Source organism: Macadamia integrifolia, chromosome 12 (genome assembly GCF_013358625.1).
Source record: "Macadamia integrifolia cultivar HAES 741 chromosome 12, SCU_Mint_v3, whole genome shotgun sequence".
Taxonomy (NCBI): domain Eukaryota; kingdom Viridiplantae; phylum Streptophyta; class Magnoliopsida; order Proteales; family Proteaceae; genus Macadamia; species Macadamia integrifolia.
Genome location: NC_056568.1, coordinates 28,643,492 through 28,669,433, shown reverse-complemented (window position 1 = coordinate 28,669,433; position 25,942 = coordinate 28,643,492). Strand labels below are relative to the sequence as shown.

General features: G+C 41.2%; 3 protein-coding genes across 3 annotated transcripts; 2 read left to right on the top strand and 1 right to left on the bottom strand.

Annotated features, from left to right (window-relative positions):
• The first annotated feature begins 9,519 nt into the window (after positions 1-9,519).
• Positions 9,520-11,453, top strand: LOC122056914. Its single transcript, XM_042618883.1, has 2 exons — positions 9,520-10,461; positions 10,869-11,453. Exons 1-2 carry the CDS (start codon positions 9,520-9,522, stop codon positions 11,451-11,453), a joined length of 1,527 nt encoding a protein of 508 aa, XP_042474817.1.
• Positions 11,454-17,888: 6,435 nt separating this feature from the next.
• On the top strand, positions 17,889-24,622 carry LOC122058310 (11-beta-hydroxysteroid dehydrogenase B-like). The gene is made up of 6 exons (XM_042620937.1): positions 17,889-18,182; positions 20,555-20,747; positions 20,981-21,066; positions 21,267-21,398; positions 23,020-23,184; positions 24,162-24,622. Exons 1-6 carry the CDS (start codon positions 18,000-18,002, stop codon positions 24,453-24,455), a joined length of 1,053 nt encoding a protein of 350 aa, XP_042476871.1. The 5' UTR covers positions 17,889-17,999; the 3' UTR covers positions 24,456-24,622.
• On the bottom strand, positions 24,590-25,223 carry LOC122058311 (ethylene-responsive transcription factor ERF020-like). Its single transcript, XM_042620938.1, has one exon. The coding sequence runs from the start codon at positions 25,189-25,191 to the stop codon at positions 24,685-24,687; it is 507 nt and encodes a 168-aa protein (XP_042476872.1). The 5' UTR covers positions 25,192-25,223; the 3' UTR covers positions 24,590-24,684.
• Positions 25,224-25,942: the final 719 nt, after the last annotated feature.

Here is a 25,942-nt window from a genome sequence, read left to right as displayed (position 1 = left end):
ATTTCTCATGCTTTATTCTCCATACCAATTTACACAGCATTGCCATGTTCGTGTCTCTGAGTCTTCTGATACCTAAACCCCCTTCTTCCTTCAGTTTGCAAACAGACTCCCACTTCACTGTAATTGGTTTTGAGGTATCCACTTCCCCTGCCCAGATGAAGTTTTTCATCCATCTTTCCATGGTTACAAGGAGAGCAGAGGGCCACCAATAGATCGCAAAATTATGATTAGGAATACCGGATATGACTGATCTAACCAACTCCACCCTGCCCGCCATCGACAAAAGTTTACCTTTCCATCCAGCAAGGCGCCCCTTTACTTTATCCAACACAGGCAGCAATGCCTCCTTTGTGATTCTTCCCTTGAATATCTCAACACCAAGGTATCGAGTTGGAAAGCTGCAAATGGGGATGCCCAAAGTCTCAGCGATGGCTTGCTTACGAGTTGGAGGAATTTTCCCTAGGAAGAGCTTGCTTTTCTCGAAGCTGATGTGTTGACCAGAGAACTCCTGATATTTCATAAGAAAATTTTTAAGGTTAGCCACATACCTGGATGAAGCATTCGAGAAGATAAAGATATCATCGGCGAATAAGATGTGCCCAGGGGTTACAACGCCTTTAGGGCCACAAATGGGCATAATATCTTTTTGGTGGGTCAATCTCGTCAGGCCTCGAGAGAGAACCTCTTCCGCCATGATAAAAAGCAAGGGGGATATAGGGTCTCCCTGTCTCAATCCTCGCTCCACGCCAAAGAAGCCCTGCGGGCCTCCATTGACAAGAACAGAAATCTTAGTTGAAGCCAATAATTGATGCAGCCATGTGATCCAATTTTCTGAGAATCCAAATTTTTCCATCACCTTAAAGAGGAAAGACCAAGAAATCGTATCGTATGCCTTTCTGATGTCTATTTTTAGACCAAGGCCACCCCCTCTCGTGGCAGAATACATCAAGTTCGCCAACTCGGATGCCACACTAATGTTGTCATGGATCAGCTTCCCTTTTTGAAAAGCTCCCTGTTCTTCCGAAATGAGCCTGGGGAGAAATCTCTCTAAGCGCATAGCCAACACCTTAGAAATTATTTTGCAGAAAAAATTGCTCATACACAATGGTCGATACTTGTCCAGAGTCTCAGCTCCGTCCACTTTAGGGATCAGAATTAGGAAAGTATTGTTAACACCTTTAGGCATACGACTAGTCCTGAAGAAGGCTTTCACCGCATTACAAACATCACCTTCCACAATGCTCCAACACTTCCTGAAAAATTTTCCAGAGAAGCCGTCTGGGCCAGGCGAGCTTTCAGGATCAAGCGCCCAGACCGCCTTCATGATCTCTGCATTACCAGGAAGAGAGTCTAGATGAAATATGTCTACTTGTTGGAGAACCCTCGGAATGCTGTCCAAAAGATCAAGATGATCGACTGTTGGAGCATTTTTGTGAAATCCCTCATAGAATTCCACAATATACTCACCCAAATTAGTTTGCCCTTCCACAATTGACCCATCCTGTTTTTTGAGGGATCGGATAGTATTTCTATTTCTTCGCATTTTAGCAGATAGATGGAAAAACTTAGAATTTCTGTCCCCATAAGTCAACCACCTGAGTCTCGCCTTTTCTGCCCAAAGCTTTTCATGGTTCTCTTGCGCCTTGAGAAGAGCCGTTTTAGCATCAGCCTCCATTCGGAACAGTTGATCCGACAACCCATTACTGTCAATCTCCTCCTGCACGTGGTTGAGATTTTTCTTTGCCTCGTAAGATCCCTTTCAAAATGGGGAAAGGTCTGTTTCGCCCAACCTTTTAACGCCCCTTTGAGCCGCTTGAGTTTAGACATTAGGGATAAAATAGGTGACCCTGGAACCCACTCCGCCCAGGATTCAGCTACAACCCTATCGAAGTCCTCATGATCCGTCCAAAAATTATTAAATCGAAAGGGGCAATTTGGAGGGCGCTGGCTGCTACTTGAGACCACAAGCAGAGGGGAATGGTCAGAGGCAAACCGAGGAAGGACCTGTTGAGAACAGTCCTGAAAAAAGGATATCCATTCTTCGTTACAAAAGCCTCTATCCAGAACAGCACAGACATTACCTCGGCATCGATTGTTTGTCCAGGTGAATTTCCTGCCCATCGAGGGCACCTGAGATAGAAGACATGCGTCAACCATGGCTCCAAATTCTGCTGCCGACCCCAAACTGAAATTTCCTGGGCCACGTTTCTCATGAGATTGAAGGCATGCATTAAAGTCACCAATAACAGTCCAAGGAGTAGGAGTTTGAGGAGTATCAGCCACCAAATCCATCCATAAAGCTCTTCGCCCCGCCCTAAAGCTGCTAGCATGAACAAAGGAAATCTGGATATGGCTCATACCCCAATCCAAAGCAATTGTAACATGCTGTTCAGACTCAGAAACAGAAACAGGGACCTTCAAATTTCTTCTCCACAGGATCCATAGATTTGGAATTCTATTGAGCCTATTGTTATGAATAAAATCACCGTAAAAGCCTAGTTTATTAAAAAACAAATTGGGAAAGTCACAGGTACCTATCATCGGTTCTGCGATACACAGAAGGTCTGGATCCTTCTAAATAATCAACTCTCTCAAGGCCCGTCTTCCGACCGCCTTCTTGATGCCCCTAATATTCCAGAAAAGGACCTTCATCAAATCACTTATTTGTGGCATCCAGATGACCAGACATTGAAGTCTGCCCCAGCATTCCACCTTCATGCGCAGGTCTATTAGAGTTATCTTCCACATCTCGAAGAAAACTGTCAATTGCTGTCACTTCTTGGTGTTGGACTATCACCCTTCCTCCCACAATATGTGATGGAGACAAGTCTGAAACAACATGCTCAGGGCCCTCCCATTCATGATCGCGCCCTCCTCTGCCAGCGTGAGTCTTCCGGCAGCCTCCCCGTCTGCCAATGTTCACTGCTCTGTTCTTACGAGGCCTGAGAGTACGAGGCACAGGGGCCCTACCTGTGTTAGGAGCTTCAATCTCAGCGCCTTTCTGGTTTCTCTCTTCCCTGAAAGGATGAGAGTCATGTTCGGACAAGGAGCTTGCAGAGTCTGCTGGGTCGGATCCATATTCAGTTCCTCCCAATGGGTTGTCCACCATAGGCCGGTCAATAAGTTGCTGGTCCACCTTGCTAGATGGAGGATTGCACTGCCCATGGGGTGAGCTGGCCTCAGAGCTGTTATCTTCCACCGAGTACTCCTTAGAACTTCCTTCAAAAATTTGATTTGGAATGATCCCATTGCCACTTGGCAGATTCCCTTCCTTCTCAGAATTGTCTTCCAAGGGAAGGATGATTTCAAGATTGCCATATATGCTATTAGGCGTAGACTGTCTTAAAATAGCAGCTCTTGAGAAGGAAAGAGATCCGTGCATAGGCTGAGCGGAGGATCTTCCAGCATTACTCACCATCTCCGCCGCGTCGCCGCCCTGCCAGGGGCCTTCATCCTGTCTTCCACCTTCTTCTTCACCAAACGTCTCACCATCTATGTGTCCTTCACGGTGCTGCACCTCTCTATTTGGTGCTTTCCGATGGCGGCAAGATTGCACATTATGACCCATTCTCTTACAATACCCGCACCTAAGCATGCCATCTTCATAGGAAATAATCTGTTTGAACCAGAAAATTTCCCCCGTTCCTGGTTGTCGTCTCTCCACTTGAATCTCCTCAGGTCTACTTGCTCCCATTTCGATCTCCACTTGGACCCGAGCAAAAGATCCCATGGAAGCCGCTCGAGTACATCTATCTATTACAACAGGTCTCCCAGCAGCCTTAGCCATAGTGAGTAGAATCTTCTCATGCCAATATTCAAGAGGCAAATCGGGGAATCTGATCCATACGAGCTTAGTATTGATATTCTTCGCATGCACATCAAAGTCAGGCTTCCATCGCTGGAAACGGAGAACGTGACCAGCAACTCTCGTAAGGCTCCTTCGCCACAGTGCTGCCATGTCTCCTTCCTTTTCAAATTTGAAGAGGATGTAACCCTTCCCCATCGGAGCCATCTTCACACCGCCTTTGAGGTTCCAGGTTTCTCTCGCCTCCTTGCGAATGTCATCCATAGATATGAATTTGAAATTTGCTCTGCCAATCAAAGCAAATCGGAAGCCCTGGAGGCGTTCCTCATAGGCATCTTGAGGAACAATTATCTTTGTATCATTGCCCGCATGAATGGGGTCTGGCAAGCTATCCACATCCGGCAGAGCACTCCCCACCACGGAAGAATAAGAGCGTCTCCCTTCATCTCCAGCAGGAACCTTTGGGAGACCCTCCTCAGCCACATCCTGCTCAGCCGAGAATGATTCATTCATAGGATGCTCAGGCAGCTGATTCAGTTCCAAAAAACAGGGGAAACTGGGTATTAAGTAACCCCTTCACTGGATCAAGTTGGGATTTATTTTCTTTTCAATGATACACAAGCAGATCCGATGGAGATAGCCCGGATCTGCTCGGATCTGCGCAGATCTGCTCAGATCTGCTCCCTCACCCTTCAGTGCTCTTCCACTGGAACCTCGTTCTCGGTTTCGTAGACACAAGCTCACTGAACCACGGTATGGTTTCCACGGCTGTTCGAAAATCTGCTTAAGCCTTGAACGATGGCTGAGGAGAGGTGCCCAGACGGATCTGCTCAGATCACAGTTCTTTGCCCCACTGATATCCTCTCTACCCGTCCTCCTCCAAACGCTTTGTAGGTTCAGTCACCTTTGGCTTCTCAATGAACAGCAGCGGCGAAGAAACTCCGTTGAAGACAGAGTCGCCTTTGTCTTCTCGACAGATCTTCTCCGATCACCCTTCCTCCTTGGCGCCGACTGCGCCGGTGGCAGATCTTCCCTATATATGGCTTTTAATAACCTTGCTGCTTCACTGCTAGAGTTATGTGCAGCATGATCACCTCCATATATAATTTGGTATGCTTTTTTCTCAGTTTTCCAGTATCAGAATCTGTTGCTACATAACTAATAGTATAACACAAAATAAAATGCATTAAATTCGAAAGAAATATTTATCATTGGAGACGAAAATTTTCCATTACAAAATTAGAGATGGATAACTATCTATCCCTAAATTAAAGAAATTTTCAAATCTACACGCTCAAATCTCTGAATCACTTTAAATTCAAACAAATCGAAATCTAGATGATTACTTCAATACATATTTATCATTAAAGATGAATATTTTCCATTGCAAAATTGGAGACAGATAATTAGCTGTCCCTAAATTAAAGAAATTATTCCTTCAAAATTCGAGCCCTAATTCCCTTCCCACATGTTGCGCACTCAAATCTCTCTGAAATCCCATTTTTGTATCAATGCTTTCTCTCTTCTCTACAAACCCTCATCTGTCCAAACTCCCATGTTGCTGAGAAGGAGAAGAAGAATCTATGGAGGAGAAGGTTTCAGAGACAGAGAGAGATCACTGGAGAAGGGGTTTCAGAGAGAGAGAGTGATCACAGGAGAAGGGGATTCAGAGAGAAGGAGATCACAGGATAAGGGGTTTCAAAGAGAAGAAATATAGATGAGAGAGAGAGAAGGTTCAAGGGAGAAAAATCGCAGGTTAAAGGTGAGGGAAGCCATTTTATCCGATGGCGTAGTCTCCTTTAGTTCCTATTCAGCAGCAGTTTGGGGTAGTCAACTAGCAAGTTGCGAGGCCTCCATTATTACCTGTTTCATATGTGCAAGGGGCGTATGGTACTGTGGTGCTTCCTTCAGGGTTGTTACCAGTTCCGACCTAGGGTCCTTATCCTGTGTGTGAATAAAAACCTTTTCCTTTCTTCTAGTATTCAATAGACATTTACAGTTTCTTATTGGGTTGTTAGTCCATCTAAAGCAGGGACCTGTTAGTCCAGTAGCATCTCCTACCGCTAAACACACTATTGGAGCAGGTTCAATTTATGGAGTGTCACAGCTATCTCCCTCAGCACCTATGTATCCAGGACCTTACCAGATGCTACCTTCCTTTGCTGGACCTACTAGCAGCACTCAGAAGGAACACTCAAATCCTGAAAGACCTGGTCAACTTGAATGCTAGTATTACGTGAGAACAAGAGAATGTAAATTTGGTTCCACGTGTAGATATCATCATCTGCGGGAATGGATTTCACCAAGAACAAATTGTGTCCTCAATCCTATGGGTCTCCCTCTACGTTCGGTAAGTGTTACATTGATAACTCTTTGCTTATTCCTTTATTTAAGGCGAGAGTTTGGATTGTTTATTTTCTTCCGACTGAGAATTCCCACAACTAGATTCAAGGTGTTCATTTAATAAAATAACTTTGTGACATACTCGTTTGAATATCAATTGTCTTTTCATTTTTCACATTCTTTTTTGTTTAAGTATCTGAATGTTTGCACAACTTCACATTCAGGCAATTCTAAAAAATTTAGCTACCTAGGGAACTGGTTGTTGGTTTGGTACAAAGGTTGTTGTCCCTTTTTATACTTTGTTCTGTGCAAATGTTGAAACTTTTGGTTTTGGATTCTGTTTTTAATCTAAATGCCCCCCTCTTTTGGGTAGAAATCTGGAATTCCCTTTAGATGGGGAATTATCTCCTAATTCTTATCATGTGATGCAAGAGTAGTTGGAAGATGGTAGCCTGTGCACTGCCTTCAACATGTCATTTTGAGGTTCTATTATTTGAGTATTAATCTCTCTAAAGTGAAAATCTAGGAAATTAGAAGATCTAGTACATGCGATAAAGCAAGTAGTAATGTGATAATGTTGGAACTGCTCGTTTTGGTTTGTGTCCTTTATAAAAATGCCCCCCCCCCAAATGTGGTTCTGATATTTATTAACCAGTACCAACAAGACCAAATATCCAGATTAAAGAGAAATTGCATAAAACAAAATCAATAATTTAGATGGCCAGATAATGCAGGTTGAGTTCTCCTCTAATGGCCTAGAATATATGACTGTTGAGAATTTCAACCTGATTCATGTGTTGGATACTTGGATCTGCTGGAATGATTGGAGTATGAGACCTCAAGTTTGACTAGTAACTGATCTTTTTGACATCAGGTTTCAGATTCAATACACCCAATAGTAGATATGAGACCCAATAGATCAACAAATATCAGTTATTAAATAACCTCCCAAAATACTAAGTATTGAATCCAACTTGGAATAGGACTATGGCATTCAACCAGAAAAATCAAAACTTGATTGTTGGACAGAGTTAATAGCATTGACTGAAGATGTATGGAATCAGAAAGTGGATCAGACCTGTATATACCTATTATCAAAAATTTCACAAAGAGTAGGAAAGTTATAGTGTGGGTACTGCCTGTTCTGCTGCAAGATATGATTGTGTAGCAATACTGCTGTAAGTTTAATAGAATTGATAAGAGAAGAGTACAAGAGAATAAAAGAACTGCAATCTGGGCTTCCCATTGCAAAGTTTTATTGGTTCACCATAAGGAAGGTCATTGTTTCATCACAGCCAAGAAAAAAAATTTCTATAGAGTAAAATTGTGGGCTGGAACTTGGCGATGGACATGGTCATGGTGGAAGGCCTCCAGATCGTGGAAGACAATCCCTTCTCACCGAATTCTGGAAGCCGATGGAGAGGACACCCACGGGATTAGGTGCCCCTGACCCTCTTCCTGATTCTACTTTGGTCGCCCCCAAGGAGAAAGTCTCTTACTCAATGATAGTGGGAGGAGCGCTTCCTGAACTTGACAATTTGCCTGATCCTGCACAGGTTGGATCCTTAACGACTGTAATCATCCCACAAGAGGCATACAAGGAACTTCTTGAAAATTTTAAGTTTGCTCTCATCGGGAGAACGAACTTCAAATTTGTGTCCATGGATGATATCAGACGATAGGCCAAAGATGCCTGGTCTTTGAAGGGAAGATCTGCTTTTGCACCAATGGGGAATGGTTTTTTCCTTCTTCAGTTCGAATTGGAGACAGACATGGTGGCCATATAGAAGGGGAATTCGGTTCGGGTTGGATCCCAACTAATTAGATTTCAGAGATGGAGGACGGATTTTAATGTTAATGACAAGCAGGCTGTTACAAAGATGGTCTGGATTCATTTTCCAGACCTCCCTGTTGAATACTGGCATGAGAAAGTGCTGCTTATAATGGCAAAGGCAGCTGGTAGGCCGATGGTAATCGATCAGTGAACTCGTTTTGCTTCCATGGGAGGTTACGCTAGAGTCATGGTTGAATTGGAGATGGGCGCCAAGAGGGTTGAAGAAATTCAGGTTGAGCGAAAGCAGCCTAGAACCGACGTGCGATTATGGTTTTCTCAAACAATCATCTATGAAGACAGTCTAAACCATTGTGGTTATTGTAAGAAGGTTGGACATGATATTCAACACTGCCGCGATAGAAAATGTGCTGAGTTCCAGGGTCGCATGGAGATGGGAGTCCCTGGAGGGGCTTTTGCTGATGAAGGCGATGCCAATCGTCATGGTGCTTGTCCAGAACCGCTGACCGAGCCGGAGCACAGCGGTGGTGGCGGCAATGGGTTGCTAACTTAGCAATCAGATCGGGAAGGATCTTCTTCCCATTCTTGCCCTCAATCCCCTTCTAATTTTAGAGTCCATAATAGCTCTCAATCTAGGGAGGAAAATTCTGATTGGTCTCCTACCTGTAACAGCTCTTTGGAGATAATTCTCCCTATCCCTCAAGATCTTGCTGACTCAGTAACTAGAGATGTAATTCTGCCTAACCGAATTATCTCTCATTCTTCGGCTGATTCTGGGCCCCTTGGTAACCAATGTGGGTCTAGCAGGTTGGGTTTAGAGGATGGCCATACCCACTTGGGTGCCAATGAACCGGATCCTTCTTCATCTCAAGTTCAAGTCGAGCACTAAGTAACTTCAATATTGCCAAGTACCATCCAGGGAGGGGCAATCATCCTTCATCATGAGGAGATTGCTTGTGCGGATGACCTATCTGTTCGAGTTTAGCCGAGAGAAATTGCTGGGGCAGGCACCCGCAAGAAAGATAAAGCAATTTCAAATTTTGATTAGACCAAAAGGTTTGATCGGTTGGAAAACTCGTCGAAGTGATTATGAAGGTTTTCTTCTGGAATGTGAGGGGCTTTAAGAAGGCTGTATCTCACATGGCCTTGAGAAAAATTGTAGTAGATCATAATCCTGACATTATATGTTTAGCAGAGCCAATGTTGACTCTTCTGTGTTTCCTGCATTATTTTTTAATAAAATCGGATATGAGTCTGATCTGATTCACAATAATAGGGAGAACAAGGTTCCTAACCTTTGGCTGATGTGGAAGAGAGGGGTTCCTAGGCCTTCTATTGTTTCCGAGTCAGAGCAACAAATATCTGTCAAGGTCGTCTGGAATACCAATGACATTTTCTTATCTGTCATTCATGCCAGCAATTTTAGAGTGAAAAGAAGGGAATTATGGCTTGAATTGGCCTCCATCCCAGTAGCGGCTGCTCCTTGGCTCATGGTTGGGGACTTCAATGCCACGCTTGCTTCTCATGAAAAGCGTGGTCCAGGGTCCTTCAATCTGGGTTCGGGGCTGAATTTGAAGCTATGATAGACGCTTGCTCCCTGATTAATATTCCCTCCCATGGTCCAAAATTCACTTGGTCAAACAACAGGAGAAGAGGGAATGTGGCTGCAGCTCTGGACAAGGGTTTCTGCAATAAAGCATGGCTCAACCACTTCCAAGACTGTGCTGAATCAGTGCTCCAACGGGATTTCTCTGACCACTACCCTATGTTAGTGGTCTCTGAGGCTTGCCCGAAGCCAGGTAACTACCCCTTTCGAATGCATAAATTCTGGACTGAAAATTCATCCTTTATTCATCTCATTCGTGATTCGTGGTCTCAATATGTTTCTGGTCCTCCTTTTATCTTAGCTCATAAACTCAAGAGGCTTAAGCCTATCATTAGAGCTTGGGCTAGGCAATCATTCCCAAATTTTGATATGGAGTTGGATAAATCAAAAGAGGCTCTGGCAGGGATTCAAAGTCAAATTGAAATATCAGGGATGACTGATGATTTATTTGGGAAGGAAGCGGATGCTAAAACAGCCTATTTAAATGCTTTAAAGAATCATGAAAAGCTCTGGGCAGAGAAATCTTGCATCACTTGGCTGAAGCATGGTGATAGGAATTCTAAATTCTTTCACCTTTATGTCAAGATTAGAAGGGGAAGAAACACTATCAGACTGCTTCAAAAATCTGATGGGTCAAATATTTTTGACAGAGATGGGATTGCGAGCTATATGGTAGATTGTTTCCAATCTTTTCATAAAAGTTTTCCTGTCTCTGATCATTCGGATCTGCTTAACTCCATTCCTGCTTTAGTTGATGAGGTCGACTTGCTTTCTTTGGATGCTATTCCGAGTGCAATTGAAATCAAGAGGGCTGTTTGGGACCTTGATCCGGATAGCTCTCCGGGCCCTGACGGCTACCCTGGGTATTTTTTCTGGCATTTTTGGGAGGTGGTGGAATGTGACTTCACTAAAGCGGTCAAAGAATTCTTTCTCTCAGGTGTCATGCCCCCTGGTCTAAAAAATAATTTTTAGTTTTGATCCCAAAAGTTGTTGGAGCCATCTCATTGGACAAGTTTCAGCCCTTGTGTATGGGGAACTTTGTCTACAAAGTTATATAAAAAATTTTAGCTACAAGAATGTTTTTCTTGCTGCCGAGGTTGATTTCAGAAGAATAGGGGGCATTCCAAAAAGGCAAATTGATTCACTCGAATGTTGGTTTGGCTTCTGAGCTAGCAAATATTATGTTTTCTACCACCAAAGGAGGAGGATTAAGAATCAAACTTGATGTTTAGAAGGCCTTTGATTCTATCTCCTGGGATTTTTTACTACAAGTGTTGAAACATTTTGGCTTCTCTGATAAATGGGTGAACTGGATTCAGCAGGTCCTTTGTTCTTCAAAAATCTCTATTCTTTTCAATGGCGGTCCTATGGGATATTTCAATGTGGAGCGAGGCTTAAGGCAAGGAGACCCCATGTCTCCAATTCTCTTCATTCTAGCGGAGGAGGTCCTATGCAGAGGTATGCAAGCTCTCATTCGTGATGGGAAAATCAAACCCCTTCAAGGGCCTAGAGGTGAGGTAATGCTGGTCCACCTTTTATTTGCAGACGACATATTTATTTTCATGAATGCATCTTTTAAGTATGTTGGTAACCTAAATATTTTTCTGAGGAAGTATCAAGATTTCTCTGGCCAGCAAATAAATCTAGATAAAAGCAAGCTTTTCATGAGGAAAATCAGGCATGCTCGTATTAGGGACATTGCTGAGGTCTTGGGCATCTCTGTTTGCAACTTCCCTACTAAATATCTTGGGGTTCAGATCTTCAAAGGAAGAGTGAAGAAAAGCTTTTTGCTGCCTGTCCTAGACAAAGTGAAGGAGCACATGGTGGGATGGAAGGGAAAACTCCTTTCAATGGCTGGAAGGGTTCAGTTGGTGCGCTTGGTGATTAATGGAAAGGTGGATGCATAATTTTATATGGAGTGGTGATGTGGACAGCTCCAAAGCAGTGACAGTTAAATGGGAGCAGGTTTGTAAACCAAGGGACGAAGGAGGCCTAGGAATCCGTCGGCTTCAAGACATGAACAAATCTTTATTGTGCAAGCAAGTTTGGAACATCAAGCATGGGAACTCAGGCATGAGTAGGCTATTCAAGGCTAGATTTTGAAGAACAGAAATATTAACCCATCTTTTAAGTCATCATCAGTTTGGCCTGGATTACGCAAAGTTTGGAATTTTGTTTCTTCCAGAGAGTGATGGATTATTGGAAATGGGCAGGATATTAGGCTTTGGTCTGACATTTGGATAGGTGATAAATCGATTGCGGACTCTTGTGGTTTAGACTATGGGTTTCTGAAGAATTCAACTTTGAAGGTTTCAGATGTCATCCAGAACTCTAATTGCATTTTACCACCTGTTCGCTCCCCTCTCCTCCATCAATGTTTTGAAGCTGCTCGGGCTATTAGGCTGCCCCTATCAAACTTGAAGGATCAATTTGTTTGGTCCTGTACCTCCTCGGGTTCTTTCTCCTCTTCTTCTGCATGGGAGGAGATAAGAAAACGCAACCCCAAGGTTCCTTGGAGCTCCTTGGTTTGAGGGAAACTCATGCAGCCAAGACTATCCACTTTTGGATGGAGACTACTGCTTAAAAAACTCCCTACAGATGATGTGGTTTCGGTAAAAGGAATCCCTCTGGCCTCCAAATGTTGCTTATGTGATGAGCAAGCTGAGTCCTTTAATCACTTGTTCATGGGTTGCAAATTTGCCGTGGCAGTTTGGAAAATGTTCTTGGATTGTCTTGGGATGTCTTGGCCTGATATTGAAGACTTGCCTCTACTTGTTCGGTGGTGGATCAGAAAGTGAAGGATCCTGGTGCTTAAAGAACCTTGGTCTATGGGGTTAGTCACTGTGGCTGACAACATTTAGATAGAAAGGAATTCTAGGAGATACGGGAGTAGATTCCTTTCTCCCTTCTCTGTATTTGATTAGATTAAAAGAGTCTATCAAGACTCCAAAATCTCAATCTCTGACAGACTGCCTCACATCTCTGATATCATGTGCTGCCGGCGTCTGGGTTTGATCATTAATCCTAAGTGACCTCCTGAGCCTTTGAAAATTTTCTGGTGCAAGCCTCCTTCTAGTTGGACAAAATTAAATGTGGATGGTAGCTCCATGGGCAACCCTGGTAGGGCTGGCGCAGGTGGAGTTATTCGTAATGACCTTGGGGCTGTGATTGGTTCCTTTAAAAATTTTATTGGGATTCAATCAAACTATGCAGCAGAATTTCAAGCTTTGATTGTAGGTCACCTTATGGCTAAGGAGCTGAGAGTTTCGTCTCTTTGGATCGAGTTAGACTCTGTGGCGGTGGTGGTGGCAGTTCAAGCCAGGTCCATTCCATGGTTTGTCGCTCAACAATGGATCTCCCTAGAGCTGATTTTTTGGCTCGGGATGCGGCAAAATCAGGTTCATCTGAATATAATGCTCAGCTCCCGAAGCACATTTGGGATGAGATAGCTCATGACGCTAACTCTAGGCCTAGATTTCGGTTCTAATTTTTTTTCTACATTTTTTCCCTGCTGATGGCAATGCCGAAGGTGGGGAAAAATGTGGTCTCTGAGATGTAATTGTTTGTCCTTTTTTCTTTTCCCTTTAATATATTTGAATCTTTAGCAAAAAAATTGTGGGCTGTATTTGCTGCCCTGTATTTATTTATAACAACCACAAAAGACAGTTTTAAGTAGACTTGGATACTCCCTAGCTGTTCCCCCTTAATTACAAGCCATTCCATACTTCTAAAAATCTTAAAAAAATAAGATAACAACTTAAGTTGAACCCATGAACCACCGGTTCAACCAAAACTTTTTAAACACTTAAAATCAAATGAAAGAAACTTAAACTAAAACAAAGTGGACCCAGGCCACATTAAGCCTGCTTAGATTAGGGCTGGGCCACATTAGGCTTGTTTTTTCTTGGACTTCCTATGTTGTTGAATCTTCAGTTCTGCATCACCCTTATTCGGTTAGAAAATCTAAATTTCCCTTGAGATGGGGAATTATCGACTAATTCTTTTTTATGTGATGCAAGACTAGCTGGAAGTGCTAGCTTGTACACTGCCTTCATCAACATGTGTTTGCAGGTTCTATTAATTGAGTATTGATTTGACTCGATAAAGTGAAGATCTAGAGAAATGGAAGATATACTACAAGTGATAAAGCCAGTAGAAATGTGGTTCATGCGATAAATTTTCCTAAAAGAGATGATTATATAGAACCACCAGTTTCGATTGTGGAAGCTTTGAAAGCTGGAGTAGGTACGTGGATATAAAAATTTTTGGGGACCCTTTATGCCATGCATCTATATTTGCAGATTATTGGATGTATCAGTTCCATTGCAATTTGTGAAAATCAAAAAATTAAATTGAATTACTCACCAGATGGATAATCTCAGTTTGGTGGTGATGGCCTCAAAGGGGAAAAACATAGTTTTATCTATCATTATGTTTTTTTTTTCGCTAAAGATTCGTTGTATTAAGAATAAATAAATAATGTACATCCCAATATAAAAGAAAAAGAAGATATCACCACCATCATACAAGAAATTGACTAAGATAAAATTTGACCAGCCCCACCTTCGGCATTGCCATCAGCAGGAAAAGGCCCCCTTAAATCTTAGTCGAAATAAAAAATCTATAAGTTCATAAAGCGATATCTTGGACGCTGGTTAGCATCCAATTCCAATTCCATTGAAACCAACCGAGGCCAAGCTTCCACTGGATACGACACTTCAAATCTCGCTGATGACTTTGCCAAAAAATCAGCAATCACATTTGCCTCCCGGTAACAATGCGTCACCTTCCAATTTATTGAATTCAGGTAAGATAACAGACTCCTCCATCGTTGTAGAGCAAACCATGGAACTAAACCTTTAGAAAGAAGGATTACCACTGCCGTAGAATCGCATTCAATCCAAAGATGCTGAAAACCATTTATCTTTGCCTGTTCAAGACCAGCGATCACTGCCAAAAATTCCGCTTCAAAATTTGTTCTGATACCGACATATTCTCTATAGTTCAAAAGGCTGTCCCCCTTCTCGTTTCTGAAAATCCCGCCTGCTCCGGCCTTCCCTGGATTACCCAAGGAGCATCCATCAGTGTTTAGCTTAATCCATCCTGGAAATGGGAGACACCATCGAACTTCAATAATCTCTCTACGAGTTCTTGTTACCCGAGGAATTCCTATTCTTCTAGCACATATCAGATCCGGGATGGAAAGGGGTTTCCCAAGATGTACACTAGAAATCATACAAATTTCTCTTTTCACTCGAGAAAAAATATGTTTATAATGAAGAGCTGCACCATCATGATATCTAGCATTTCTCTCCATCCAGACAGTTGAAAAGGTTAAATTCTTCCCTTTCCATTTCCACCATGCTAAAAGGTCCCCCATTCTATCAAGGGCCTGCCACCTGATACCGAATAAATCACAAAAAGAATTCCACAGAGATTGGGTATACTCACAATGAATGAATAAATGAGGGATAGATTCTTCTGCGTGTCTACACAAAATGCACCTAGAAGGCATCATCACACCCCTTCTGCGCACCTCCTCATCCGTGGGTAACCGATTATAAGCAAGCCTCCAACCAAACACAGCTTGACGAGGCTGAATCTTGGATTTCCATAAAATAGAAAACCAAGGGAATTTCTGATTTTTCCCCCTTATCTCCTCCCACGCTGATCGCAAAGAGAATGCCCCAGAATTTGACAGCTTCCAATGACATATATCCTCCATAGGCGATAAAGAAATTCTTTTTGCCTTCTCAAAGGTCTCAGCAAGAAATTTCGAAGAAACATTTGGAAAAGACCACTCACCATTTCGATTAAGATCTGCCAGTCGCATAGTCCTCCCTATGAACATTTCCTGCTCCAAATTAGAAGACTCCGCCAGGGAAGAATTTTCTAACCATTTATCTGTCCAAAACATGATTTTTTCCCATTTCCCACTGTCCATCTTTCCATGTCCGACACGAATTTCCACACCCTCTTCAGCCCCGGCAAAATGGAGGAAGATTTATATCCCTTCCTGAGAGAGCCATCTTTCTGAACAAATCTTGCTCTAAAAAATTTGCTCATAATATTGTCTTCATGTTTAATCTGCCAGGCGAGCTTGCATAAACAAGCTTTATTAACCTCTCTCAGTTTTCTGATACCCAAACCGCCCTCATCCTTGGGCTTACAAGTGTTCTCCCAATTTATCACAATTTTTTCCCCCACCTCCATTTGACCTGACCAGATAAAATTTCTCATCCACCGCTCTACAGTTTTAATAATGGACTGGGGCCACCAATAAACTGCAAAATTGTGGATAGGAATACTCGAGATTACTGATCGAACCAACTCCACCCTACCAGCCATCGAGAGGAGCTTCCCTTTCCAGGCAGCCAATCTGCATTTAATCTTATCCATCAAAGGTAAAAGATGATTTTTCTTCACTCTTCCGTTGAAGATTTCCACACCCAAATACCTAGTAGGGAATTTGGAGGCCTGAATTCCCAATAAGTTACTGATGAATTGTTTCCTGTGAGGGGCAACCTTCCCAAAGAAAGCTTTGCTCTTGTCGAGATTAAATTGTTGTCCAGAGAAATCCTGATACTTTGATAAAAATAAATGCAAATTTTTAACATATTTCGCCGACGCATTCATGAAGATGAAAATATCGTCCGCGAATAATAGGTGAGTTGGAGTGCAGGTACCTCTTGGACCTGGCAGCGACTTGATTGATCCTTCCAAGGCCAATTTATTTAATCCTCTACAGAGCACTTCCTCAGCTAAAATAAACAAAATGGGAGATAACGGATCGCCTTGACGAAGACCACGACCCACACCAAAAAACCCCTCTGGACCTCCATTTATTAAAACCGAAATCCTTGAGGATGAAAGAATTCCTTGAATCCAAGAAATCCATTTCCTAGGAAAACCAAACTTCCCAAGGACAGCAAATAGAAATTCCCAGGATAGAGAATCATAGGCTTTTTGTACATCAACCTTGAGCCCCATCCCACCTCCCCTAACCGTGGAATGCATCAGATTTGCCAATTCTAAAGCAAGGCTAATGTTTNTATATATATATAGAGAGAGAGAGAGAGAGAGAGAGAGAGAGAGAGAGAAATATACCACTAACTCCGCATCACCAAATTCTTTATACTTTATACCAAAAACACCTATAAATTTTTAATTCATTCATACACACTCATTATTTTTCAATCCACAAAGGCACCACTGCATTGCAGACACTATATTTTTAAATTCACCAATACATACACTAGGGTGTCAATCAGGGCCAACCTGGCCCAACCCAGCCTAATAGAGTTGGGCTTAATTGGGTTGAGATAATCCAACACAACATAAGGCTAAGCTGAGTTTGGGCTGTGTTAATAGACCTTAGGGTTGGATTGGGGTTTCAAAAACTCTACCCTAACTCATTGACATCCCTAAATAGGGGTATTGTCGACTTTGAACTATAGGGAGTAGGATATTTTTGATGGAGCATTGATGGATGTTTTTTTCCTATAGTACCAAAGTTTTTTGTCATTTAAGTATGTAATGATATATTGAGTCCGGATCAGGTCCTCGTAAGAGAACCATTCTCGTATTATGCCTGACCCACACTTGGAATCCACTTAATCTCTCTCTTCTTACAACTTGGGAGATTAAGTGGATTCCAACCGCAAATCAGGTACCTTACGTGAACTTAATCCAAACTCTAATATATCCCTTTTAGGACAAAGTTTTCCTTTACCAAATGGTAAAGTTCATCACACTATCCTAGGCTTTATAGGATTTTAGTACCATCCTAAAAATCATTTAAAGCACCCATGGTCTCATTCACCATGTCCTATGTAGTAAATTAAACAATATTAATTTGGGTTAAGACCCTTCACCTTAAAATCTGCCAGAATAAGTTTGTGTTGTGGATATATAATGTCGAGCCTCATCCTAGGCTAGGGTTGGTACAAACTCCAGTCCAACCTGTCCTCATAAGAACCCAAGAAAAATAGAAAGGCACCAAATGAGGTCGAGATAATGCAAAAATTCTCGAACAGAACAGGAAAATGTTCGTTTTAGATGAGGCCATGGTCTGTCTTAGCCCCAAGGCCCCCAACACACCTGACCTTAATATGACAAAAGAACTGGTTTCAGTGTTCACATGTTTAGATTTAGCAGAAGAGACCTCTTCTGCTCCACTTGTCACCAAGATATCATGCAACGTAACCAACAGGTGCCTGCACTATCCATGCATGAGCCATTGGTGTTGAATGTTGAGCAGTAAACGCCATAGCCTACTCTGAGTCTCTCTTCTTTTATTCTTATCTCTTTCTCAGTAAACAAACATTTATTAGAACCCCTCCTCACCACACCCAAACTCTTTCTTTCCACCTCTCTCATCTCACCAACTTCTCACTTATCTACCACAGATCTTTATTAAATTTTCTGTACTTCTCCTCCAACTTTCTTCTGTAATGGATCTTCTAAATTCTCTGTTTAATCTAGTAGTGCCTCCAGGAAGCTTGTTCATGCTAGCATTTGCATGGCCAACCTTGTGTTTCATTGAAGCTTGTGAATGGCTTTATCATACCTTCAACTCTGAAACCATGGAAGACAAAGTTGTCATCATAACTGGAGCTTCTTCTGGGATTGGAGAGGTAATTATATGATATATATCAGAGTGGTATACTGATTCTCTTTAGTTTTCCTTTTTTTTTTTTTTTTTCCTTCAGTAATTTGAATGAAAATTTAATATCACTTTTAGTTATCTTTTGAATTCTGTGTTGATATCAAAGAATTAGAGAATTTTTCTTCTGGTTTTATTTGTAAAGCTTGTCAATTCTTATACCCACTTTTCTTTAGAAGCTTGAAGAAGTATTGAAGGGAAACCGGTTTAATTTTCCAGTTCTTTTTAGGGGTTTTTATTATCTTTAGAAAGGATGACTAGCGTGGTCGGACCGGACTAAACCATACCGGACCAATTTCCTTGATGAAGTCAATGATCTTTCTACTGTGATGGTTAAAACCTAGGACCAGGTCATTTGGGCCCAGTGGTTATAGGTCCAGCTAGTGTTGGTTCTAGATCACTCTCTAACCTTCAATTTATTCATGGAAGTCTATAACTTTCTCCGCCTAAAAGAGGCCGACGTGGCTGTTGACTTACATGTCAAGAAGGCAGTCTCAAAACAGGAGACAATTTTCCTTTAAGCCATGGTGGAGGGATAATCTCTTGACCGAAGCGTCTGGATAGTGTTACCGTTAAGAGGGTATCAGGGAACAGTACTGAGGTATTATTGATATTATACCATAGGCGGCAGACATTGATAACCATTGATGGTTGCACTTTTTCTGCACTCGCATTGCATGAAATCTTTCTTCCTCAAAATATATCTCAAAATTATTTATAGGTGTGGCAATGCCAAATGCAATCACAACCTGTTAAATTTGTGTAGGTTTAGGTTTTTTCTTTCTTTCCTTTTTTTTTTTGGGGTGGGGAGGGGGGGGGGTGGTGGGACCTTGATAATTTGAAGGTTCAGGTTAATTTCTATTCCACATGAAATGAAACACTGAAAAAATGACCCAATTTTCACCCAAGTTGAAGGAGAATCCATTCACCATGAGTCATTACTGTATTGGAATAGGCATCCCTTGACCATGAGTCATTACACTTGTGACATATGCATCATGGGTGGGTGAACCTGTTCTCCATAAAGAGAAGGAAAACTTCTCCTAAATGATAGTCCATTTTCATGTTAAACCAAAAATAAAAAACAGAAGAAAGGTAATTTCATATCTCTATGTTCCGCTGTTAGGAAAAGAAAATATATTTTTTCTTGAATTTGAGGAGAGAGATATGGACATAAATAAATGATTGTTTCATTATGATTTTTATATTATTTTTTTTTTCTTTTCTCAATTTTTGTCTTATTATATTTTTTGTATTATTTTCTTTTCTTTTCTTGACCTTCAAACATAGCCTTATTATTAACCGGAACATGACCCTTACACCAAACATGTCTTAATCTGTGTCAGCTTTGGGGTTATAGGTTACTTTACTTCCTTTTGATGTCTATGTTAACCCATTGCGAAAAACGTCTCAATTATTTAGTGTTATATTTTCTTTCTTTGACATAACCTATTTTCATCCCTCATAATTTGTTGGGGACGTGTTTCTTGAGAGGGAGTGTGGCCCCTGCGCCTATGCGTGAGCCAATAGGAGAGCATGCAAAAGCATTAGGTAAGGGGTTATCATCAGATTCAATCAAAGGGTGGGATGGTCAATTCACCCCTTGTTGACATAGCCCCTACGCACTTCCAAAAAAACTGTTGTCCCTAATTTGTTTATGTACTTCATAAGCATTGCGAGGGTCTTATCATCAGATTCAATCAGGAGATGCAAACCGGGTAGACGGGGAGGGGAATTGTTGAGGTGGATGGGGCATGGGAGGGGAGATGTAGATGAGTTGGATGAGGGAGGGAGATGTAGACGTAGTGGGGGACAGTGGAAGAGAGATGCAGAGAGGGTCCGAGGCCTGGGGTGTGGCTGCAAAAATCCCAGCCCCAACTGTGGTTGGAGATTTTTTTTTTTTTTTCTGTCAATTTGGGAAAGCCTTTAGCAGGGGTAATAAACCATGGCTAAAGGAGGTTCTACCGTGACTAAATGTGGACTATTTAGAGTCAGCTTAAACCGCATCAACTGGACTGAAACAAGGACGGAAATAAGGATGTGGAATTATTTCCATACGCTCCCCATCAGGTGTTGCCCCTCAAGGGTGGTGTACTGTTAGTAGATGTGGCATGTGTGGTAGCTTATATACCATGCTGAATTTACGAACCCAAAAGCTTAAGATATTAGGTGGATATTCGCAAGTGTTATATGAAGTTAACCATCCTCAACTTATTCAATGTGAGACTATTCCCAAATATTACCATTCTTAAAAACATAGCTTACAAGCAAATACTATATAATATAAGCTTGTATGTTATCTTAAAGATCATGCTTGTGTTACAATAATGGTTATAATTGCAGCAAATTGCCTATGAATATGCAAAGAGAGGGGCTAATCTTGTGTTGGTCGCTAGAAGAGAGAATCGACTCAGGGGAATTAATGAGAAGGCGAGGCATATGGGAGCAGGGCATGTCTTGGTCATAGCAGCAGATGTTGTAAAGGAAGAAGAATGTAGAAGATTCATTGATGAAACAATAAGTTTTTTCGGTCGTGGTAAGATTCACCATTTATCTTGCTCTTTAAGTAGAAGAATAAATGATTAAATGCAGGGTTCCTTTTTCTGGGTCTTTTGGGAAATCAGAATACCAAAGAGAAGTTGTTTAGTTCTTCCCCTCAATTCAGAAAGTTATTAGATGTACAGCCATTTACTTGAGCATCCTCCATTAGTCTTCTTCTTTTTTATTTAATTTAATGTGCCATCTCCATTGTTGTTTCCAAATGAACAGTTGATCATCTAGTAAACACAGCAAGCTTGGGACACACCTTCTACTTCGATGAAGCCACAGACACTTCTGTGTTTCCTATTATCATGGTGAGAATCCAAAACATGCTGGTAACAAGTAGCCAGTTATAGCTATGGTTTCCATAGATAATTCTACAGTTCACTGTATATATTTTCAGAATTAGATAAAATATTGAGCAGCTTCGCTATCATATAATGGAAGTTAATTTTTTTCTAATCCCCAAAGCGTCGATAGCTTAATGTTATATACATTTTTTTTTTGATGTCAGGACATTAATTTCTGGGGAAATGTATATCCAACATATGTGGCTCTTCCATTCCTAAGACGAACTCATGGTCGAGTAGTTGTTAATGCATCGATCGAGAGCTGGTTACCTATGCCAAGAATAAGCCTATATTCTGTAAGTACTGAAAAATGGAATTTTAGCATATTATCATTTTTAACAAATACTATCAACTTGATAACTAGTTTGGAATGCCATATCAGTTTTCCTTCTTTTCAGGTTCTGTTTGCTTTTATTCTGAGTTGATAAAGTCTCTCTGTTTTGATTTCCTAAACACCCTTATGATCATTAGGGTGCTTATTATTGTACATGTTGGGCATTATAAATTAGGAAAAGGATTAGAAGTAAAGTTTATAATGATCAATAATTTAATTTAATCTATAAATGGAGAGAAACCACACTTTTGACCAGTCCATGTGCTGGTCTTCTCATTAATATTCAACAGAAATATTGCTTTTCAATTGATTGAAAACTTGGTTAAATGAACAAGGACAAAACCCCCTGAAGGTGGCATGTTTCACAGAGTATAAAAGTCTCCTTGACAATGAGATAACCTAAGAACAGATGACAAGAATGGTTTAGTCTTTCTTCTAATTTGTCTGTTTCGTTATAATTTGACTTTTAAGACGAACTCATTGTTGGTGTATGATGTCTTGTATTCCGTCGCAGTTTAATCTAGGAAGTACTGGTGCAGCATCTAGACAGGCAGGACGGCGATCCCGCTAACCGGTTAGCGGGCCATGGGGGTTGCAAGGGGGGCAGGAGGCCCCCCTGCATAGCAGGGGGTGTAGGGGGGCGCAGCCTGCGCCCCCCTCTCGAATTTTTTTATTTGAGGGCAATTGTAGTTTAATCCGGATTAGGGTTTTTTCGCTATTTATTTGTAGCGAGGATTTCTTTCTCTGTAATGCAAGCAATACTGAGAGGTGTGAGGACGAGCGCTGTAACCCTATTCTCCATTATAGTGAAGCAGGATTTCATCTCACCGGGGACGTAGGCAACCTTGCCGAACCTCGTAAAATCCGTGTGCATTGTTTGTTTTGTTTTTCCATTATCTTCTGCATCGTTTTAGGGTTGCGTTTCTACACCCATGGTTTGAGTAATTGTTAATGCATTGATTGAGAGCTGGTTACCTATGCCAAGAATGAGCATGTATTATTTTAATACTGATAAGTGGAATCTTGGGATATTTTCATTTTAATCGAATACTTCGTAATCTGATTTGAGCAACATGTTTGAAGGATTAACTAGTTTGGAATGCCATGTCAGTTTTCCTTCATTTCAGGTTCTGTTTGCTTTTATTGATGAAGTCTCTCTGTTTTGATTGCCTGAACCTGGGTTTCGAAACCATCTTAATGATCATTAGGGTGTTTATTATTATATTTGTTGTACGATTTTGAAATCGATTTGGCAGGGTTGAGGTTTGTTGATCATCAATCTAATTTAACAAATAACAGGGGAGAAATTTCAGAGCTGACCAGTCCATGTGCTGGCCCGCCCATTACTAATCGACAGAAATGTTGCTTTTCAATTGATTGATAACTTGCTTAGATGAACAAGGGACAAAACAAGGAAGCATGTTTCACAAAGTATAAAAGTCTCCTCAGTTAGATAACCTAAGAAAGAATACAGAACAAGAATGATTCAAGTATTTTTTCTAATTTGACTGTATCTTTATGTCTTGACTTTGAATAGAAGAACACTAATCAGTGTTATCTTTCACTGCATTTTCTGTTATTAGGCAGCAAAGGCAGCTGTAATAAACTTTTACGAGACATTAAGGTTCGAAGTGGAAGATGATGTTGGAATAACAATTGCAACACATGGTTGGATAGGAAGTGAGATGACTAGAGGGAAGGTCATGCTAGAGCAGGGTACAGAGATGCAATGGAAGGAAGAAAGAGAAGTAAGTACTTATTTTTAGGGTCACTGCACCCTCAGAACAACACCTAAACATTTGGTTTGATACTCTGGCTCACATGAATGACTTGTGAATTCCCTCTTATCAAATTCTCAATAAGATAGGTATAGGTATAAGCAAGGATTAAAGTATCGGTATCGGTCACCGTATCGGCGGCCAAAATTAAGATACGTATCGGAGGGTATCGTATCGTATCGAAGATACGCTAAGATACACTAAAGATATACACATAAATGGATAAGAAACATTTTTTAAACACTTTTGCATAAAGAATTTGTTAAAAAAAGCTATTGATAACATGTATTATGCATAAACACCAAATTGAGGGTATCGCACTAAGAATTCAAGATTTGTAGTTGTCCCATAAATGTAAAATCCTTGTTCCCAACCTTGATTTCCACTTTAGTTAGAGAGAAATATGGCTGGCAGCAACTTTGGAATAAAAACCTCTCAAAAAATCATGTTTTTCTAACAAATTACCCATTTTGGCCATTTTATGACCAGAGCTCACTGTATCGGTACATACTGATACTCATTGATACGTACTGATCGATACATACCGATACTCATCGATACGTATTGATCGATACATATCGATACTCACCGATACGTATCGATACATACCAAAATGTACATTTCACCTCAATTTATATTTTCCATATAGTCGTATCGATGTATATCGTATGGTATCGATATGTATCGGTGGTGTATTGATGCATATCGATATGTATCGTAGGATATATATTGATACGAAAGGATTTTAAAAATTTCATGTATCGTATCGGTGTGTATCATATCGGTCGGCTAAATTTAAGATACGTATCGGAAGGTATCATATCGGTATCGGAGATACTTTAAACCATGGTTATAAGTAAAATGGAAAGAGTCAAAAAAAAATTCTTACCCATTCATACTCCTCTCAGTGCTTAGATTGAGTTTTTAACTTAATTCTTTGGATATAGGTGCCGGTCAACACCGGAGGGCATGTGGAACACTATGCAAGGTTGATCGTAGCGGCCGCTTGCCGAGGAGATGCATATGTAAAGTACCCAAATTGGCATGATGTATTTATGGTTTACAAGGTGTTTGCACCCAATATCTTATTGTGGACATTTCGTTTGCTCTTCACAACTAGTCCAAGAAGAACCTCCTTTATTGGCACTGGAAGCAGAAATCTTCTGGAGGGCTCCCCACCAAGGCCTGGAAGACCTCTCTTAGAGACACCTCCTCCAAGGAAGCTTATTGCATCTGGGTAGGCCTTTAGCCACAAACATGATCACTATCCCCCAATTCTCATAATATAATGTTTGGAGTTTGTATCAGATTTTATATGTTTGTCCTAATGAGTACTAATAAATTCTGGGCTCTACTATGTTAATAAACATATCAGTACATAAAAAACAATAAGATTGTATTAAAGCAACCATCTGATCTCTAATCTAAGAAACTGTGCTGGAACAAAATCAATGAACTATTACTCTTCAACTAACCGAGATATATTTCCATGTCGTCGACGGAAATATTTAAGGTCTCCTCCTCTTTAAGGTAGCTTCCTTCATTCATGACAGGGACAATATCATCTGTATCTTCAAAGATTTCAGGTTGGGTAACTCTCGTTTCGCCTTCTTTTACTGGGTCATCGGTGGCAACCTCAGGAGCCCTATTGGCAAGGTTGAAATCAATTGCCATGGCTGCATTGGATGCTACCCTCTGTATAGACTTTGGAGACATGTTGATCTCATGGATGGTGGGAACACACAGAGGGAAGTTCAGATAAGTTGCCGACGAGGGACCTCGTAGACAGAACATCGCGGTATCGTAGGCGACGGCGGCAGCCTCTGGAGTAGAGTATGAGCCTAACCAAAGCCGATCTCTAGTGCCTGGAACTCTGATTTCTGATACCCATTTCCCCCACTTCCGGCGACGAACTCCCCTGTACCTCTTCTGATCTCCATGGGAAGAACTACCTTGTTCTTCTTGTGAGCTATTCATTTGATTCAAGTGGGTTAGAATCAGATTAATTGTTTAAGAGGAATCTGATGATTTGAGAAAGGGGGGGAGAGGAAGAGTATATATAAGTTGAGAAACTAGAAAGTCAGAGTTGACTGACTTTTAATTTTGACATGAAGGTTTGACCAAAATGAAGGTCAAATACAAGGGTGGAAAATGCATTTTAATGGGCCACGTAAGCTTTCACTGGGCACATTGAAACGTTCCAAGTGGAATCTTGAAAGGAATTTTTCTTCCACCGAAGCGCGTTGGAGTCATGAGGTGATGACATATTTTAATGTACTTTATTCCAAAATGGTTCATTTAGTCGGCATTCATAGTGGGTCGGGTTCAGCCTGAGACCCGACCCACCCCTACTATACCTTGCGGTATGGTGCAAATCCCTTCTTTGCCCACAACCATTCAAACAAGGAAAGGCTTACAGCGGATAGTTAGACACCCAGAGACGAGGAAGGGCGTAGAAAGCGACGACTAGCTTCGGGTAGTTGAAAGCATAGATTTGGATGTAAACGGATTGGATAGAAATTGGATGTGATCGAATCTGGATATTCTCTGATTGGATGTGGATACCCTTAAAATGATGCAGATTGAATCTAGATTTTGAATTATCATTTACCTTGTGAATCTGGACCTTCCTCTCCCCCTAATGAATAGAATTTGATCTCAATCCATTTTTCTATGTTATCATAGCTTTTTTCCTCATTCTCTAGAATTTGTCGAAGTTTCAGGAATG